This window comes from Gadus chalcogrammus, chromosome 21 (genome assembly GCF_026213295.1).
Source record: "Gadus chalcogrammus isolate NIFS_2021 chromosome 21, NIFS_Gcha_1.0, whole genome shotgun sequence".
Lineage (NCBI taxonomy): Eukaryota > Metazoa > Chordata > Actinopteri > Gadiformes > Gadidae > Gadus > Gadus chalcogrammus.
In genome coordinates this window covers 6,042,689-6,061,904 of record NC_079432.1, presented here as the reverse complement: position 1 = coordinate 6,061,904, position 19,216 = coordinate 6,042,689, and the positions used below count along the sequence as shown (strand labels likewise).

Genomic DNA, 19,216 nt, shown 5'->3' with positions numbered 1-19,216 from the left:
CTCTCTCTCTCTTCTCTCTCTCCTCTCTCTCCCTCTCCACCCTCTCTCGTCTCTCTCTCACTCTCTCTCATCTCTCTCTCTCTCTCCTCTCTCTCCTCTGCTCTCTCTTCTCTCATCTCTCTCATCCCCTCTTCTCTCTCCTCTCTCTCTCTCCTCTCTCTCTCCTCTCGTTCATCATCTCCTCTCTCTTCTCAATCCTCTCACTCTAATCCTCCTCTCTTCTCCCCTCTCTCTCTCCCTCTTCCTCTCTCTCTCGTTCCTCTCCCCTCCCCCTGTCTCTCTCTCTCACTATCTCTACCTCTTTATCTCTCCCACTCGAACTTTCTCCAACTCTCTCTCTCTCATTCCCTCCCTCCCTCCCTCCCATCCCCTCCCACTCTCTCTCTCCCTAAACCCTCCCTCCCTCTCCCTCCCTCCCTCTCTCCCTCCCTCCCAACCTCCCACTTTCAAACTCTCTCTCTCTCCCCTCCCCCTCCTCTCTCTCATTATCCGTCCATGTCTCTCGCCCCCAGCGGGAGGGTCCGTGGCGTTAGGGTCTTTCTATTCTGGTGGGCTGACAGCGTCAGCACATGGTGTGGCAGGCTGTCGGCTCCCACTGACCTATCACACATGATGGTTTCTGCAGCTGAGCCACGGCTGGCAGTACCTTGTGCCCTGTCCGCCTAACCACAGCTGTGCGCGGACTTGACGTGACGCACACACACACACACACACACACACACACACACAGGCAAACACGGACACACACACACACACACACACGCACACCCGCACTTGCATACACGTCCCTCACATATGCATGCGAAAAGTGCATGCATGCTTGTGCACACTTTACATGACGCACACGAACGCAAACACACGCAAGGTATGTGCACACACCCCACACACACACACACGTCCGCAAAGGCGTGTGCACACACACACAGGTACACACACACACACACACACACATACGCATAAACGCACACACTCGCAATAGCATGGGAACACACAGAAACACGTATGGTTGCACATACACACACACACACACACACACACACACACACACACACACACACACACACACACACACACACACACACACACACACACACACACACACAAACACACACACACACACACACACACACACACACACACACACACACACACAGCCGGCATTTTTCTATGGGTGGGGGGGGGGGGGCTTCCTTCAGCTTACCATGCTGAGTACTCCCAAACCACATAGATGCAATTCACATAAGCGGAGCGCAGCCCCGTCTTAACACCCCCACAAAGCCCCCCGGCCCGTCCCCCCCCCTAACCCCCAGGAAGGGGAATGTTGATGGGACAGAGCAAGTGCAACCTGTCTGTCAGCAGACCCCAGGGCTACAGGGACCTCCAGCACCGCGCTCCACCAGGACAGAAGGGGGCCGTTGGCAGGGCCGCTGTCTGGCTGGGTGGATGGCTGGGCGGGTGGATGGCTGGGCGGGTGGATGGCTGGGCGGGTGGATGGCTGGGCGGGTGGATGGCTGCGTGGGTGGGTGGAGGCGGGCCGCAGCATGAGTCGACGGGCTAGACGTGGAGAGTGCCTACGGAACAGGGTTCATGTGGGAACTGAAGGGGAAAGTGGGAGGAAGAGATTTTGGAGCCGTGAAGGCGACACGGAGTGATGGAGGGATTGTGACATATGACGACCATAACATGACGGGCGTGTTCAGCTGCCACCGTGATAATGACAGGAACGGATGTATTGTGTTTGTTTATAACCACTAAGACCTGAAAACATAGATGAGGAGGATGATGATGATGATGATGATGATGATGATGATGATGATGATGATGATGATCTCTTCCTCCTCTGGTAGGACCCACCGATGGCCGTAACGCTCGGTCTGAGAATGGAGGAGATGATCTTCAACTTGGCAGACACACACTTATTTTTCAACGATCTCGAGGTAAGACGAGGCAGACTTTGCTAACATCTCCCCCTGGTGGTCAAACGCAAGAATACACCCTTATTAGACGGACTTTATGGTAACTGGGATGCATCAGGATACATGCAAGGCTTAATATGGAGTGTGTGTCCGTCTGTGTGTGTGTACAGGAGTGTGATCAGGTACATATTGATGATGTATCATCAGACGACAATGGCCAGGATTTGAGGTGAGTTCGAGCCTCTTGTTGTTTCATAATGAATAACCTATTTGAATAGGCCTAGCACATTAGCATTTGTTAAATTGTAAGCAGTGATTTTTCTATTTATTAAATCCCTTGGTTAAACATAAATAAATGATGTATGTATGCAGTAAATCATAACTTATATTTTTACTTCATAGTCATTATAAACATTCAGCGTTAACCATTAGCAATTTTTACCCCGTAACTGTTCATAGCATAAACTAAATAACCAATAATCGATCAGCAATGTGATGAATATGTTGTTGTTGTTTTTTGTGTTCTAACGGAGCAGATGTTTCAAATAAAACATATCATTATTATTATTATTGACAGTACTTACAGTTTTGCAACTGATGGCTTCCATGCAGCTGCGACCAGCGCCAACCTGTGCCTTGCTACGGGGGTCCGCGGAGGGGTGGACTGGATGAGGAAGCTGGCCTTCCGCTACCGACGGGTCAAAGAGTTGTATAGCACGTACAAAAACAATGTAGGGGGTAAGCCAATCGGATGAGACGGGGGGGGCGGGGCCTTTCCTGGGCCGCAGAGCCGATGGGAGTATGATGGGAGTATGATGGGAGTATGCGTGGGGGGGAAGGGGGGGGATTGGCGACGCATCGGAAAGGGAGTGTTATATCCTTTTTAGTTTGTATTTTCGCGTTTTTTTTATAAAAATTAAATTACCTTAAAAATGTTGAAACGCGGCCTCTCTTAAGGACGTGTTATTTTTTTAGAAGGGGGGCTTCAGAACGCGTCGCGGTCGGAGCGTAGGCCGCAGAGCGTGGGGCGGCAGTGACGCTGTCGCCCGTCGGGGTGTGATCCGTGCTCCGCGAGCCCCGGGCTGACCGGGTTGTGGTGGTTGTGGTTCCAGGGCTGCTGGGCCCGGCTAAGAGAGACGCCTGGCTGCAGCTCAGGGCCGAGGTGGAGGCTCTGACCGACTCCTGGCTCACCCACGCACTCAAGTCCTTGTCCATCATCAGCTCCAGGTTCCCCCACCCCGCTACCCACACAGACGCACGCACACACACGCACACGCATACACACGTGCACGCACGCACGCACACACACACCCATACATAGACACCTCACACACACACATACATAGACACCACACCACACACACACACACACACACACACACACACACACACACACAGAGACACCATACACACACACACACACACACACACACACACACACACACACACACACACACACACACACACACACACACACACACACACACACACACACACAAACACTCTTCATACCCTGTATGTCTGTCTGTACATTGACCCGCCAACCTGTATATTACAGTACTAGTAGTAATAGAAAAGCAGTAATAGTAGCAATAGAAAACCATGCATTGACCAGATTTTCTGTTTGTGTGTGTGTGTGTGTGTGTGTGTGTGTGTGTGTGTGTGTGTTTGTGTGTGTGTCGTCACTACAGGAGTAACTGTGTGAATGTGTTGGTGACGACCACCCAACTCATACCAGCGCTGGCTAAGGTTCTCCTGTACAGTCTGGGCTCGGCTTTCCCCATCGAGAACATTTACAGCGCAACCAAAATAGGTATGTTTCAACACACGCACGCGCGTGCGCACACACACACACACACACACACACACACACACACACACACACACACACACACACACACACACACACACACACACACGCTAATAGATGCTGATATTACATCCAAAGCTATTTCATTTGGTTCCTCGATATGGTGGGACAAGACTTGTACCGGGTCTAGCTTGAATAGCTTTTGCAACATAACTTGTGTAATACTGGCCCTCCAAAGTGAAATCTTGCAGGCGTGCAGGTTTAAAACCCAGGTACGAGGCTGGCAGGTAAACCTCCATTACTCTGAAGTATCAAGATAAAAAGCACTTCATAAAGAGAGAATGTGAAATGCTCAGGAGAAGAAATAGGTGTCCACATCGTATTACTCCTCCAACGGCTGAAACAAAATCCATAACTCGGCCAAACATCCCAGTCCTGATTAAAACTCATCCACCAACCATCCGATCGTTTAAGGTTCCGGACTCATGGAGCATGCGGTGTCAGGACGCTGGCAAACACGTGGGACGCCTCATAAAATTCCCATTTTGATATTTCCAAATGTATTATCTGTTCATCTCCATCACTGCGTCAAAGGACACTTGTTGAAGCCATGTGTTTGTCTCCAGGAAAAGAGAGCTGTTTTGAGCGTATAGTGTCCCGCTTTGGCACTAACGTTACATATGTTGTGGTTGGCGATGGGAGAGATGAAGAGCATGCGGCCAGCCAGGTAAACACAACCTCCCTCTCTCCGGACGTCCCTTCTGACCATCTCCCCCTCCTTCCTTCCTCCCCCCTTGTTTATTTTGTTTTTTCGCAGGAAAAGAGAGTTGCTTTGAGCGCATAATGCAAAGGTTTGGCAGGAAAGTAGTGTATGTTGTTATTGGGGATGGTGTGGAAGAGGAGCAGGCAGCCAAAAAGGTAATGGACCCGCCATCACACCGTGAACCCGCCCTATTCCACGCTGCGTGCGCTCTGATTGGACCAAGTCATGCCTTTCTTTGCTGTGGTGGATTTGAGCTGGGACTTCTGATTTCTGTTCTACTCCTTGGTTTGGTTTGATTTGTGTTGTTGCTTGGTGCTCTACTTTTCTTTATAACAATAAAAGTAGACTTCTTTACCAGAATACTGTAGTGCATTCTAGAGATTGTGAGGCTTTATCAATGTCGTACGTTTTTCGTCGATCCGGGAAATCCAAAGCATTATCCCCTGCACCACACGCATCACATGCCTTTAATGGGGAATAAATGTAAAATATGATTCATATGTGTTGCCTTACATGAAACCCCATTCATAATTATCGACATTTGACCAGGTGGACAAAGTGTACACAGTGGAAAAAGCTTTTAAACAATCTCTTTAATATACCCTAAATTCTGGATTCATAAACGTCCCCCGTGGTTTCCCCTCCATTTGACTGACAGTAATATAATGCAGGAAAGTTGGGACTTGTACTGGGGATTCTCTCGGTTTGTTCTGTCCTGGTGGTAGGCAACTGTCCTCTTTGGTGTGGGAGACAAACGGGCAAGGGTTCACTGCGGCTAAGCAATCAACATATTTTGAAGCGTTAACTTCGAAAGGAGGTATTAAGCACATGTTCTTCCTTGGTTTGGGCATAGTTCTGGGCGCAAGGAATCGTGGACTGCATGGATTTGGTTTGCAGTGCTTTTGCAATGCAAGCGACTACGAACCAGTAGTGTAGCTTGCATGAGTTTTGGGGTGGTGGTGTGTGTCAGTGCTATAAAATAATGCATACCAATGTCTTCATGTTGATTTGTGTCCATCTCATGGTGTGTTTCTGTGTTCACTCTGCAGCATAACATGCCTTTCTGGAGGATATCTAGTCACTCGGACCTGCTGGCTTTGCATCAAGCACTGGAATTTGAGTATCTGTAACAGATACCAAAAGCAATACGGACATATTCAATGTCGTCAGAGGTGGTCGCCGACAGACCTCAAAGAGCCTCGTTCTGTATACATATTTAAGAAAAAAGACAACACACCATACACTGCGACTTTTTTTGTGATTTCCTTTTTTTTTTTTATGTTTGTATTTACATACTCTGGTCTTAAGAAGAGGTGAAGGAAAAAAAAAAACTTAAGGACAGTGGGGTCAAGACAGGACTGGACCCCGCCCCCCCCCCCCCCCCCACCCCCCCCCCCCCCCCCACACCCCTCGTCCTGATGATGCTGAGGACTGACAGTTGTGAAGTAGCAACACCGCTCAAGCAAGAAGGATCTTCCCAGCGCCCAACTTCGATACTCGTCAGTACTCTCGATGCTCGTCGTCCGATTTCGTTTACCCGTGGGCCTCTTGATGATTGAGTTCTGCAGAACCCAGGCCTGAGCGGCCAAACCCATGAAAGTGTGTCCATTCATGAGGAACTCCCATTTAGGAGCTGAGCAGAGGGTTGGTTTGAATCATGCCGGGTTGGGACAAACAGATGCATGTGAAAACGAGCTATTATATACTGCAATTAACTTTCTGTTTGGTCATTCGAATTACAATGAAGTCCGTAGCAGAAACTTGTAAATTATCAGTAACCTTCTGTGGGCAGCAGTTCTTGTCAATGAAAGGAAAATGTTTCTTTTAGGGGATCTGGATTTTTTGTATGTTTTTTTTGAAAAGGAGAATGTGATGTGTTGTGCCTTATAAACGTGTTTGAGTGAATATTTCCTTTTTTCCAGACCTAATATGTAGATATAAAAATACCCCAAACAAAATGTGCCTTTTCTTTCATTACTTATCCTCTTAAATATATATATTGCATTGAAAATGTAACCACAAGTCCAGTCTACTTAAGTAGAGCAAGAAAAAACTGGAAGACCCTAGCAATTGGGTCAGCAATCGGCTTGCCTTCGAGCTGTGCTGTCAGATTTTAAACAGTCAACGGGGGGGGGGGGGGGGAGGATGGACCAATAGCAAGCCCCAAACACAAATCCCAGCAGACTGAGGGAGCTAGACCAGTAAAGCAATCGGTCGGGTCACAGTGAGACATTACCAATGTAGACAGAGATAGTCTCATTTAAAAAAAAAACATTACTTTGGTTGAACTAAATATGGAAATTTGAATTTAAAAGCGTCTAATCCCTAGTGTCTACCTGTGGGCATATCGACAATAAGGTGCCTTCACAGTCTGCTCAGGAGCAGCATTTTATGTACTTATTAAAGCTACATATTTCATGGCTGTAGCCCTGTGGTTAAGGACTGGTAGGTGCCTGGTTAAGAATGTATCCATTTTTAAGTTTATGCCAACTGATTGCATAAACCTGTTAGAGCTGCTGCACCCACATTGAGTTGAATGAAATATCTAGAATACAGCCCACTTAGGGATTACCTCCCCACTATACAAAATGCTGACATCCAGTTCTGATTGTCTCATCTATGGCTGACAGACAAGATAGCCAAAAACTTATTTGGCTTCAATTACACAAATGCATGAGATTGAGAAGAAAACTTAAAATGTATTTTGCCACACCTTAAAATTTGACTATTTAATATGAATGAGCAGTTGAGCACCCATGCGTTTAAAGCCTCAATTCCTCTACTGCCCTAAACCAGCATCTTCACACAAGGACGAGTATTAAAACCACCACAAGACAGATCAGTTTCATCCTTTTATTTCACTTCTTATTTCTTGGATTTGAAGTATTCCTCGATCACATCCTTCGCTTGAGACTCCTTGCCGTAATCCTGTTGAGAAATAATTTTCCCATTAGATACAGAATCACTCAATTCCCACTACTGAACAGTCTATAAACACGCATCAATAAACCATGTTTATAGCCAGTCTTAGAAACCCCACAAACCAAAGCGATAGGGGGGCTCGTTTGCTGGAAGTCTTGATCTGGCCAGTATTGATGAGACATTGCACAGCACCTGAACGTGTCTGGCACGCTGCTTTGTTTACACTCTCATGGCCACAGTATATGCATCCTCTAGTCATACTTCATTAACGTGATCGCACGTGTCGATTGCACAAGTCTCCAGCACTTCAGATTAGGATTCTCACTCATAAAATAGGTGAAGGGGTATCCGACAAAAGAAAAGCAAATCATCATTTAGTGCTGGAGAACTTGTCAGTTTGCAACTTGTGGTAATACACATCGAGGTAAAGCCTTGCCATATTCTTCCTCCGCCGTTTGTGATGGATACAATAGGTCATTTATAGTAGTTAGTTGCCTTTGCCCAATATATGCATCCTCTACCTTCCCATAGCCGTAATTACCTTTCCAAGCAGGATATGGTTTGTATCCAAGTAGACCAAATGGGGCAAACAACTTTATACTTGCATACAATGCCATACTAGCCGCGTCATGGGTTTGAATGATATTCACTAATAGACAGAAAGGCGATGTTGAAAGTAGCCCAATGACCGCCACACCTCTCATTAGCTTTCTGTCCATCAATGCTAGTTTCAGCACTGATCCAAACGCCTTGACGCTAATGTACACGGTTCACCGGGGCCCTCCTTACCTTGATCACGACACAGCTGCAGCCCACCACCTTGCGGGGTTTGCCCTCACGGTCGATCTTGCAGAGACCGACCCACTCCCCGAGCTTCTTGTTATCGTCAACCTGAACGAAAGTGGAGAGAGTTAGGAGATGGCACGCGGGGCTGTTCAGAGAATCAGCAACTGGTGACACACACACCAGCGCTGACAGGCATAGCTGCATCTCAGACATGGAATTGGGTAACAGTGGCAATGTCCTCATATTAGTCAGTAGAGGGAGCCAGATCATCATCACAGACACAGCAGTCCATTAGTCGAGCACTCTTCCCCAAGTTGACATGGCAATGTTAAATCTCACTTCACATATTCTATAATTCAACAAAATGCTTAGTTATCACACGCAAAACATGCCATTTCTTTGTTAGTAATATCAACAATGACCCAGGAGTCACATTGACTGCATCATGCAGATTATGGTTGCATTAAGAGGACCCTTGGTTTAGGTTCCGTACCTTGATGAGGTTGATCTGATGCTCGGCGCAGAGGGCTTCCACCAGCTTGACGTACATGGCCTCGTCACAGTTGGCCGCGAGGACACACAGATGGGCCTGGCGCCTAAAGATAGAACACAAGAGTCAGGCGGTGTGCAGTTGGCACCAACAACGTTCACTCGGGTGAAGCAAAAATGAAAACGTCTTCTACAAGCAAATTCAGTAGAGGTGGGGTGGGGGGGGAGAGCGCAAGATGGTCCTCATTGACTTACTTGTCCAGAGCCTTTGCTGCCTCACGGATTCCGCGGGCGAGACCATCGTGGATGAGTGCGGTCTTGAGCACTTCGGGGAGAGCGGTGTTCACATCCATCACACCTCCAGCGGCGACGCTGGGGACACAACAGGGAAAGGAACTTTAAAATAAGGCAAACTATTATTGCGATCGCATGGGTCCATGGCACTGACCAGTCTCCAGCGCATCAGATTAGGGTTTTCACTCATAAAATAGGTGAAGGGGTATCCGACAAAAGAAAAGTAAATCATCATTTAGTGCTGGAGAGCTTGCAAGTTTGTGCTAACTTAATGTAATTAGCATTGGGCACATTATAGTAAAGCGTTGCCGTATTCATCCTTCGCCGTTTGCGATGTGATGGATACACGTATAGGTAATGTATAGTAGCATTTCCCAAACGGGCTAAGCTCCATAATACATATTAGACAAAGATATTAAGCAATGCTGTTTATTTCTGTCCTCAATGCATTACTCGTGTAATGGTATCAAGTATGGGGACGCTCACCCTTCCTCGGCCATTGTGTATTATCGATGGATGGCGGACCTAAAATGCTGCAATAAAACAGATAGGCAAACATAACGTTATTGTCGAGTGTAAAAATTAAGTTACTGGTAATATTTTAGATAGGATGTTAAAGATATTGAACAGATTAGACCCGGAGGTAGAAAACACACCTAAATCTCCTGTCTCAAAGCGGGTAAAGAGGACGTCATAGCTACGCGACGTTCATTTAACTCCTGAAAGAGGACCTCTGTTTAGGCAGGAGGTGCCTGAAGATCTGCCTGTTTTTAATGTCATTTCAAAAGCGCAGCGAATAAAAAATTGACAAAATAAAAAAAATGCATTTGGGCTTTTATACATCCATATATATCCACATATGGGTTCATGTTCCAGCTTGTGCTACACTACAATACTACAATGTATCAAGGTTTTAATGTGTAAATCATCGCCAATCATATTGAATTGTTTACTATAGCCTACTATAAAAAATTGTTTACCCATCTTATCCACAACATTCTCCTCATTGCGCCGTGGCATATTCGGACCACATGGATACGCTGTCACTCTGAGAGAAATGTCATAAGTACCTGTGTGAAGCCTTTCACTCATGTAGCCTGTCTTAATAATTAATTAATAAATAATAATTGTGTTTTACTGTTTGAAAGCCAAATAAAAGATTTCCTGTGAGAATAAAGTTGTTATACTGTAAGTAAAGTATAGCTAAATTAAATTATAAGTCGCTTTAGGGGTCATTACACAATAATAGTTAATTATTCACAATAATAATTAATTATTCACAATAGCATTAGATGTATATAGTAGAATATATATGGCTCAATGCATATACAAAACAGTTGTGTAGTATATGAATGTAAAATATGTATTACTTTCTTTCTTTACTTTGTGTTATATGTCTATTGATTTTAATGATTAATCCTAATTAGCCCCAATTTTATTGTTGTTTTAAAGTGCGCTGTTTTACTTGCCTATTATTATTTCTCAAAACACATCCAAGAGCACAATTTATTAAAGTTGGAATCTGGCTATGGATTCTAATGGCACATGACAGTATAGTACAGTCCTACTGTGCATGTTTTGGCATTGAACAGTGATTGAATAGAAGTTAATATTAAATATAAAGGTAAAGGTGAGCGAACGATAATATAGGAAGTGACCTGTGGAACTTGGAGAGACCTCCTCCATAGCGAGCAGTCAGGAAGAGTTTTCTCACTTCAGTAAAACCAGTAAAACATTTGTTATAATGGGTGCATTTTACCTGTTCTCATACTGGTTCGGTTTTGCGATATTGTGTATACTCCTACTGATTGCATCCGCGTTCCTTGGATATTGTTTATATGTTAAATACATTCACATGAAATATGATCATATCCCTGGGCCACCGAGAGACAGGTAAGAGCGCTCCAATTATTTTCGTGTACTCGTTTAGTAAAACAAGATTAACCACATTACTTTGATTATTGCAGTTTTCTCTTCGGGCATGCACCAACCATGATAGAGGAAACACGAAGTGGGAGAAATCTCCACGACAAATTCCTGCAGTGGTAGGCATAAGGAAGAGTTAATATTCTTAGATCTATTTGGGCGGTAGTGCAGACAATAGGCGAGTTGACCTTTGTACATACATCTTGCTTATATCATGCTTTCTCAAATTTTTTTTTTTTTTCAGGTCAGAAATGTACGGGCCAGTGTATAGGATAAATAGCCTTCATATGGTTATTATTGGTGTGACTTGTCCGGAGGCTACTAAGGTAAAATACCAGAGTGTGAATCCCCCGTGTGTGTGCACAACTCAGTTCAATAAGAAAGCGTTGCTTACAATAGGATACAGAGGTAAAAAAAAAACTTGAACTCTGATTTTAGGAGATCTTGATGTCCCCTAAGTACCCAAAAGATAAACTTTTGTACTCACGGCTTTTTAATCTTTTTGGAGTGAGGTAGGTTAATGGAAACATCATACAAACACAACGTATGCTGTGCATTAATGCAATTTTATAATGACATTATGTGGTCTTAATATTGTATGATTCAAATTGCTTGCCTATTTTATGTATATATATACTGTATATATATTTTTATTCTCCATCAACTGGTGTTAATGTAATTGTCACGATTCATGTATCACAAGGTTCCTTGGGAGTGGCTTGGTTTCCGCTACTAACCACGAGCAGTGGTATAAACAACGAAGGATCATGGACCCGGCCTTCAGCACTCTGTGAGTCAAAGGAAGATGGAGTTAAATGTAATCAAGCACAATAATAGCATCAAACACATAAATGCAAACTCCTCTCAAGTCTAATAGACTGAATAAACGTATTCGATGCATTCGCATGTGCTCTGGATACGCGCAGAGTTTATACGACAACAATGTCCTGACACAGCCGGATTCTCGTATCACTTCCAGGTACCTCAGGGGTCTGATGGGGACCTTCAACGAGAGGGCAGAAAACCTCATGGATGAACTCACAAAGTTAGCAGACAGCAAAAAAGAAGCAAAGATGCACCAGTTGCTTAGCCGTGTGACCCTAGATGTCATCACCAAGGTACTACCAACGAACAATACCTGTGTGACAGTTCACTAACTATATATCGCTGGTGTTACACTTTCCACTGCTCAAAGAACAATTGCTAAGCAACGCTTTTCCTCCCAAACATTCTCAACGTTTAATTACTGTTTTTTTTTGCTAACATGCAGGTGGCCTTTGGAATGGATTTAGACCTCGTCAACAACGACTCGCCGTTCCCCAAAGCCATTGAGACTTGTCTGAAAGGCATGGTCGCCAATCTCCGAGATTTATTCTTTCAGGTACTACGAATTATAAGGATTTCAGAAGTATGTAACACGGGCCTATGTTCAGCAGCTATTTTGTGAAGTGCCTCATTTATACATGATTCGAGTACAATCAGAGTCACAAATCAGAGAGCAGGAGAAGGTTTAGGACAAGGCAAAATGTGTGAATGGAAGCAAGAAGATATTGTGTTGCAGCACTCAGAGCGTGAGGGTCATCTGCAAGTAGAGGCCTTGGATCCCTGTTTTATGTGTGGAAGTTATATTTTAGATTTGAACACTAGCTTTGTGACAGGTGTTATCAAAGTGTAAGCACGAAGGGTCATTAAAAGGCAACTGTGTTAGTTATAAAATGGCAATTGATTATCAGGTTTTTCTTATATGATTGAAATGTGGATATCCAACTCTTCCAGTACAAGCAAAACAACCAACCGTTCATCAAGGAGGTGAGGGAGGCGTGCCAGCTTCTGCGGACCACAGGAGAAGCCTGGATCTCCAAACGGAGAACCGCCATCCAAAATGGCGAAGATGTACCCAAAGACATCCTCACTCAGATCATCAAATCAGCTGGACAAGGTTGCGATACCAATACAATATTACAAAACTGTAACACCGCCCTTGTTATACTACGAGTTCCTAGTATCTGTAACAAGAGGCAAGAGGCTGTTACAAGTGGTGACATCTACCAATTCAGAGATAATCCCAACCAAATTCACATGCAGATACAGAAATTAAGGTTTACGTTTGTTTTTTCTCTTAGCTATATAGAAAGACTAAATATGTGAAGACAATATGAAGCACAAGAAGGCAAAGTCCTTGAAGAATATTGATTGATAGATAATTGGATAGTCTACGTTTTATATTGCAGAAGAGGAGATCACCAAAGAGGATGAGGACTTAATGTTGGACAACTTTGTGACGTTTCTCATCGCGGGTGAGCCAGAAAATACATTTCATTTTCTGTTCTACAGACAGTTATAACCAGTGTGCATATTCGGTTCACAGGTTATACTGAACTTATTTTTCTGCTCCCAGTTGTAAACATAAGATATTTTCACTTTCAGGGCAGGAAACAACAGCCAGTCAGCTGGCGTTCTGCATCACCGAACTAGCAAGGAACCCTGACGTCATGGAAAAGTAAGAGGCCGCACAAGGACTAATAAGCAGCCAACTGTTGTGTTTAATTATTGAACGTGGAGATGGACGGGAGACATTCCTGTAACCTGTTATGTTCACCAGAGCGCAGAAAGAGGTGGATTCTGTCCTTGGAATGAAGCAGGAGATTAGCTATGATGATTTGGGAGAGCTGACCTACCTCTCACAGGTACATCCCATAATCAATCTGAAGGCCCATTATACACCTTTCTTGAGCACACGTTAGTAGCGACGCAGCTTCAAATCTGTATGTGGAAATTGGAAAGAGTAAATACAACAAAATAAAAACAAAGAATCTTGATGTTTCTTTACGTTGTGAACATATCATTTTTCCACTTCAACGTATTAGTCTCCCATTTAAGCACAAGGTTGATTTAGAGGTCAGTAGGGTTCTGTAAATGATGAGTATTCTTCCAGGTACTGAAGGAGACTCTGAGGTTGTACCCCAGTGCTCCGGGATTGTCTCGTGAGGTGTCATCAGACATTACCATCGCTGGTTATGACATACCTGGAGGAACTATACAAATGGTTAGTGCTTTGCTGCGAGAGCTATCAAGCCGTCAAGTCATGCAGTGCTCTGAAAACCTAACAAGCATAATAGAAAAGTGAGCTGGGTGGTTGGTCAGGGTGTTTGCCTCCCAGCGGAAAGGTTTTGTGTTTGAAACCCCATCGTCCGCAGTCTATACTGCCATTGACTTTGAGAAAAGATGCCCTAAACCCTAAGAATTCAATCTGTCACTTTGGATAAAAGTGTCTGTGAAAGGACTTCCCAGTAATAACGTTGAACTGATTGTCATGTATTTACAGTTTGACACCTATGTTTATGGGCGGATGGATAAATTCTTCAAGGACCCACTGACGTTCGATCCAGACCGGTTTCATCCAGACGCAACAAAGTAAGCAGCCGGTCTTTTCAATGTGTTCAGCATCGGGGTCATCTTCAATGTGAACTGCTGACTTTCTACATTAATTTCACTTGACAGTCTTTAAGTATGAAAGAGAGTGTTGCGTATTCACTGCAGCCATCTTCCTGTAGGCCTTACTACTGTTACTTCCCCTTCGCTCTTGGAGCACGCTCCTGTCTGGGACAGAAGTTTGCACAGGTGGGTGACACAGGTAGACACACCAAACATGCTATCTCCGGGAAAAAAAAAATCCAGAAACTCAAACTGAGCATGTGTATGATGTGATTCCAGATGGAGGCTAAGGTGGTGATGGCCAAGCTGCTTCAGAGGTTTGATTTCAGCCTGGTACCAGGACAGTCCTTTGACATCTTGGACACGGGAACCTTGAGGCCAAAGAGTGGGGTCGTTTGCAACATTAAACACAGGGATCAGTAGGGGAAGTATGGGAGTGCAGTGGCCTGGGCGTATGACTCTCAGCCCAAAAGGTGGCGGGTTTGAGTGAATAAAATAAATAATAATAATAATAATAATCTCTGACGATTTGATTGGCTGACCGGCCTGATTGTAATTATAACACAATCAGTTTCCTTGTAATATATATCGGTTGAAAATACAAATATGCAATCATAATTAGCGTGCACATTGTTATTGCAATGCTTCTGACCAAGAGATGGTTCATTTGTTCAATAATTAATAAAGCAATATTCATGAGATTTTTTTTTTATTCATTACATTTATTAACTTTGACTCTTCAAGGATTTAAACTCTGTTGCCCAAATAGAGCCAACAATTTAACAAGGGTTATAATGGGAAAAAGTACGGCATTTTCGATGCATCAATATGTTTTGTGTTTTGCGGTAAGGGTACAACGAGGGTAGACCTACCACTGAAAATGTGTAATAATAATAATAATGTTATTCCGTTTTAGGCAATGCTGATTTAATATTCGAAGTATAAGTGGCGCTTAGTTGGGCAGTATGCAGCACGATGCGAACATATTCTCTCCTCATTGCTCCTTGCAATAGCTGGAAAATAGTAAATACTATATCTTACCACATGGGTACGCTGTGACTCTGAGAGAAGTGTCACAGGCACCTGTTAAGCCAGACTCATGTAGCCTGTCTTTTGTTGGTTTTTGAATAACCGTCTTTAACTGTTTTAAAGCCAAATGAAACATTCCCTGCTTCAGAATAAAGCCTACAAGTATGTCTACATTACATTATACTTTAAGTGAAGTATGTACATTATAGTAGAAGTTTATTTAGGTCATCACACAATAACAATTTAGTGTTCACAATATTTCCTGAGGAAATAGCATTGATGTAGGCCTATAGTAGCCTATAGTATCAGTTTCATCCTACTGAATATAAACAGTTGTGTAATATTTCAATGTAAAAAATGTATTATTTAGTTGTACCTATTCGTTTAAAGTCTGCCCATAGATTCATTAGGCTTACTGATTCAGCTGTCCTAATTAGCCCCATTATAATTGTTGCTTTACATGGTGTTTCAGTCGCCTATTATCATTCCTGAGGAAGCTTTGGTACTGTTCTACAGAAGCGTATGACCACGTCACATTACTACTGACGTCTTACTTTGATTGAACCTCTTGGCAAACATCCTAGCCAATGGTTTCCTCCGACTCTATTTCTGAGAAGAGCGTATGAGAAGCCATGGTTGGAGAATCCCTCATTGGCCGCACCACCACCGCCACCACCTCCTCGACTCACGCCTCCTCCTCCACCACCACCCACCAACACCGCACAGAACGCTCTCTCGGAGGTTTACGTCCTGCGCTCAGCGAATGAGCGTCGTCCTGCGAAAGTGTTTGTTTTTAGCTTTTTTTTTATGGATTTAGCTCCGTACGCTTCTCTCCTTAACTAGCATTGGGATTTCCCACTTTGGATGGACGGATGGAGGAACGCTCCACACACGCAACGCAAAGAGAGGGAAACATGCAGCTGACAGAAGCCCAGCGACGGGGACCCTGACCTGAGCCACCGGTGAACGACTGCGTCTCATTCATAGGGGGGTACTTTAGTGGAAGTATAGGAAAATAATACGTTCGTTTTCTCTGCAATATTTCGTGTCGACCGACTCTGAGTGCATGTTTCGGCTGTGTTTATACACTTCCATGTTGGCCTTAATAAAACGAATCCAGTGTAAACTCCCACAACTTGGTTCAGTCGAGTTTCGCTCGTTTGGGACGCTCACTTTTTTTTTAAACTGAACTGAAAATCAGAATAGTTTGACGTGGTGAGAATCAGCATGGCTAAAAAGTCCTTCGAGGGACACCGGGATGACCTCCTGAGCAACGTGACGGACGAGGAGCTCCTGCGGAGCGGCAAAGAAGACCTGGTCCGGAGACTGCGACGGGTGGACGGCGAGAAGATGAACCTGATGATCGAGCAGGGGAACTTGATGAAGGACATCAACAGGCGTCTGCAGGTGCACCTTCATGAGATCCGGAGCTTGAAGGAGATCAACCAAAAGCTCCAGGACGACAACCACGAGCTGCGGGAGCTCTGCTGCTTCCTGGACGACGACCGGCAGAAGGGCAAGAAACTGTCCCGCGAGTGGCAGCGGTTCGGCCGCTACACGGCCACCAACATGTGGAAGGAGGTCGGCACCTACATGATGAAGCTGAAGGAGCTGGAGGTCAACCAGGACAGCGTGGCGCGGGAAAACGGCGAGCTGAAGGAGATCATCCTCATGCTGGACGAGGAGAGGAACGGAGCCGGGTCACGGAGCTCCATAGACAGTCAGTCCAGTTTGACCAACCTCAACGGTGGCACTGGTACCGTCCGGGACGTCGGGGACGGCAGCAGCACGTCCAGTAGTACCGGTAGTGCTGGCAGCCCCGACCACCAGCACCACCACCAAAACAACAACCACATCCACAGCGACGCGCACAAGCCCGGCCCTGAGGGCACTAAAGTAGGCAACACTATGAGGAGGTCCATGGATGACTTGTCCGCCGCTAACCATCATAGGAGCATCCCCAATGGGCTGAACGGTTAGTCCACACACTCATTACACTACACTGCATAGCAGGCTTTCCATTACCTGTGGATCTCAATTAACTCCCTGCTTATGGATATAATGGCACAAAGGCACAGTTGCCAAGTTGTCGTCTCGTAGTTTAATGCGTCAGAGGCTCTCTAAAACTTTTCTTGTCTAAACGGGCATTTAACTGTCACAAACAGGTCATTACAAAGATTCTTGTTATCCTGTGTCATTACGAGGAAACCTAAAGCAGACACCAAGTCATTCAAAGTGCTATATTAATGTGAAGGTAAACACATTTGATTGCTTCTTCATCTTTATTGCTCAATGTCGCTGATTATTGATTATTGCCGCGCAGAAAAGTGGCAAAGCCTGCCTTGTGGTTCTCCGCTTGCACGATTATGACAAATATGTATTTTCTTTTAAATAAGGGTGAAGGATCAATGTTTGCCGTTATCCCCCCTGCGTTCTTAATTGGGATGCTTAACACACGTGAAACACACACACACACACGCGCACACACACACACACACACACACGCACGCACACACACACACACACACACACACACACACACACACACACACACACACACACACACACACACACACACACACACACACACACACACACACACACACACACACACACACACACACTGCCCTGAGTAGCCTTTTCAGGTCACTGCTCTCATCTGTAAGGAGGGAGGGGTGCGTTTTGGATGTGGACAGTGAAGGGGGACGGGGGGCTTATCTTAATTGCTTTGCAAAGGGCTCAGGCGAATTGATTTTAGAATAGTTGACTGATTATCGCCGTTGTATTTGGCTGTTTCGAAGCGCTCATGCTTAGGCCTGCTTGGTTTAGAAGCCGTTGGATACGCACTCACAAACCCTAAATACCCTGGAAGCAGTGCAAGGGATGGGGATGCCATAATGGAACATGGGCAAGCTACGGTAAGCCTGGTTCAGTCGGCATGTAGACCGTTCAGCGTGGAAACGCACTGGATTTACTATTTAGTCATTTAGCAACACTTTTATTCAGAGTGACAGGGAATTCAGACGAATGGCAGGAAGGGTTAGCTCGGAGTTGGATACATATTGCTCCTGGATACAAAATAGGTAGACTTCAGACTTTGGGACTTAAACCAAGCACCTATTGGCTGGGAGGCAAATACCTAACCCGACTGCCTCGCCGTTAACATTTGACCGTCGCTTCGAGGGAATTATTTTTTAGGTTCTGTTCTCCATTAGTTTTCCTACAAGTACAGCTCTCCATCATACGAACAAAAGGGGGGGACTGGACCGCGGCCAGATGGGGCCCAGGTCACGGTGTGGGGTCCATAAAGTGGCTTAACTTGACGCGGTAAGAATGCCAGTGAGCTCCCCTGGGAATGCAGCAGACAAGCTCCACGGTCGCCACTCAAGTGCTAAATGAACAGCGTCTGTCAGGGAGCCAGGTCAGGGGGGGGGGGGGGGGGGGGCTTGGGCAGCAAGGGGCTGGGGGTGGGAGGGTCAGGGGGGGACGTGTGCCAACTACCCAACCGACCGAAGGCTCTTTGTACTGTTCTTGCTTTCCCTATCTTTCCCCGTCATCCTGGAGTCCAGCAATTGTACCCTTTCCAACCGGGTATTTATTTTAACTATACCGTAGTAATAAGCCTTTTGTTATTGTGACTGCACCGTGTGTTTAGAGCGTTTTTTGTTTCTGCAGAGGAGATGCCAAGATGTGTTTGGGGTGCTGTTAGTGCGAGGGCCGGACGCAGGGACCTGGGTTAGGGTTAGGGTTATGTGCCCAGTGGTTCTCAAGGCAGGGCTTAGCCTGGGAGAGGAGGGGAATGGAAAGGTTGAAGCGGAGCAGAGGTCCTTACGCAGCCCAGAGAAA

The 19,216-nt window shown here is 45.2% G+C and overlaps 4 protein-coding genes and 3 non-coding genes across 10 annotated transcripts in view; 3 read left to right on the top strand and 4 right to left on the bottom strand.

Annotated features, from left to right (window-relative positions):
- The first annotated feature begins 1,675 nt into the window (after positions 1-1,675).
- Positions 1,676-5,854, top strand: eya4 (EYA transcriptional coactivator and phosphatase 4). 2 transcript variants are annotated; one of them, XM_056581591.1, is made up of 7 exons: positions 1,676-1,937; positions 2,087-2,145; positions 2,494-2,654; positions 3,029-3,143; positions 3,608-3,729; positions 4,353-4,453; positions 5,539-5,854. In XM_056581591.1, exons 1-7 carry the CDS (start codon positions 1,857-1,859, stop codon positions 5,617-5,619), a joined length of 720 nt encoding a protein of 239 aa, XP_056437566.1. In that variant the 5' UTR covers positions 1,676-1,856; the 3' UTR covers positions 5,620-5,854. The 2 variants fall into 2 exon arrangements, with proteins under 2 accessions (XP_056437566.1, XP_056437565.1); XM_056581590.1 differs by lacking the exon at positions 4,353-4,453 and adding an exon at positions 4,544-4,644 and having other exon boundaries at positions 1,682-1,937.
- A 1,474-nt stretch (positions 5,855-7,328) lies between these two features.
- Positions 7,329-9,700, bottom strand: rps12 (ribosomal protein S12). Its single transcript, XM_056581589.1, has 6 exons — positions 9,637-9,700; positions 9,467-9,513; positions 8,942-9,058; positions 8,691-8,793; positions 8,201-8,302; positions 7,329-7,417 (listed from the first exon to the last, which is right to left on the bottom strand). The coding sequence occupies exons 2-6, from the start codon at positions 9,478-9,480 to the stop codon at positions 7,355-7,357; spliced, it is 399 nt and encodes a 132-aa protein (XP_056437564.1). The 5' UTR covers positions 9,481-9,513; positions 9,637-9,700; the 3' UTR covers positions 7,329-7,354.
- On the bottom strand, positions 7,715-7,791 carry LOC130375095 (small nucleolar RNA SNORD101). Its single transcript, XR_008893770.1, has one exon. It is a non-coding gene; the product is annotated as a small nucleolar RNA SNORD101 (small nucleolar RNA).
- LOC130375109 (small nucleolar RNA SNORD100) lies at positions 8,397-8,480 on the bottom strand. Its single transcript, XR_008893782.1, has one exon. It is a non-coding gene; the product is annotated as a small nucleolar RNA SNORD100 (small nucleolar RNA).
- LOC130375097 (small nucleolar RNA SNORD101) lies at positions 9,144-9,222 on the bottom strand. The gene has a single exon (XR_008893772.1). It is a non-coding gene; the product is annotated as a small nucleolar RNA SNORD101 (small nucleolar RNA).
- A 936-nt stretch (positions 9,701-10,636) lies between the features above and the next one.
- LOC130374187 (cholesterol 24-hydroxylase-like) lies at positions 10,637-15,538 on the top strand. Of its 2 annotated transcripts, XM_056580823.1 has the most exons (15): positions 10,637-10,873; positions 10,948-11,025; positions 11,151-11,232; positions 11,345-11,418; positions 11,610-11,696; positions 11,886-12,024; positions 12,177-12,287; positions 12,683-12,845; positions 13,138-13,203; positions 13,334-13,406; positions 13,509-13,593; positions 13,842-13,952; positions 14,232-14,320; positions 14,461-14,527; positions 14,621-15,538. In XM_056580823.1, exons 1-15 carry the CDS (start codon positions 10,725-10,727, stop codon positions 14,762-14,764), a joined length of 1,518 nt encoding a protein of 505 aa, XP_056436798.1. In that variant the 5' UTR covers positions 10,637-10,724; the 3' UTR covers positions 14,765-15,538. The 2 variants fall into 2 exon arrangements, with proteins under 2 accessions (XP_056436798.1, XP_056436799.1); XM_056580824.1 differs by lacking the exon at positions 10,637-10,873 and having other exon boundaries at positions 10,882-11,025.
- Positions 15,539-16,035: 497 nt separating this feature from the next.
- The window catches only part of ccdc85cb (coiled-coil domain containing 85C, b), a 41,110-nt gene continuing 37,929 nt past the window's right edge, over positions 16,036-19,216 (top strand). Inside the window, exon 1 of one of the 2 annotated variants that reach the window (XM_056580825.1) lies at positions 16,036-17,345. In XM_056580825.1, the coding sequence (XP_056436800.1) occupies positions 16,598-17,345 (748 nt within the window). In that variant the 5' untranslated portion in view covers positions 16,036-16,597. The remainder of the gene's footprint in view (positions 17,346-19,216) is intronic. The other variant, XM_056580827.1, reaches the window with a different exon arrangement.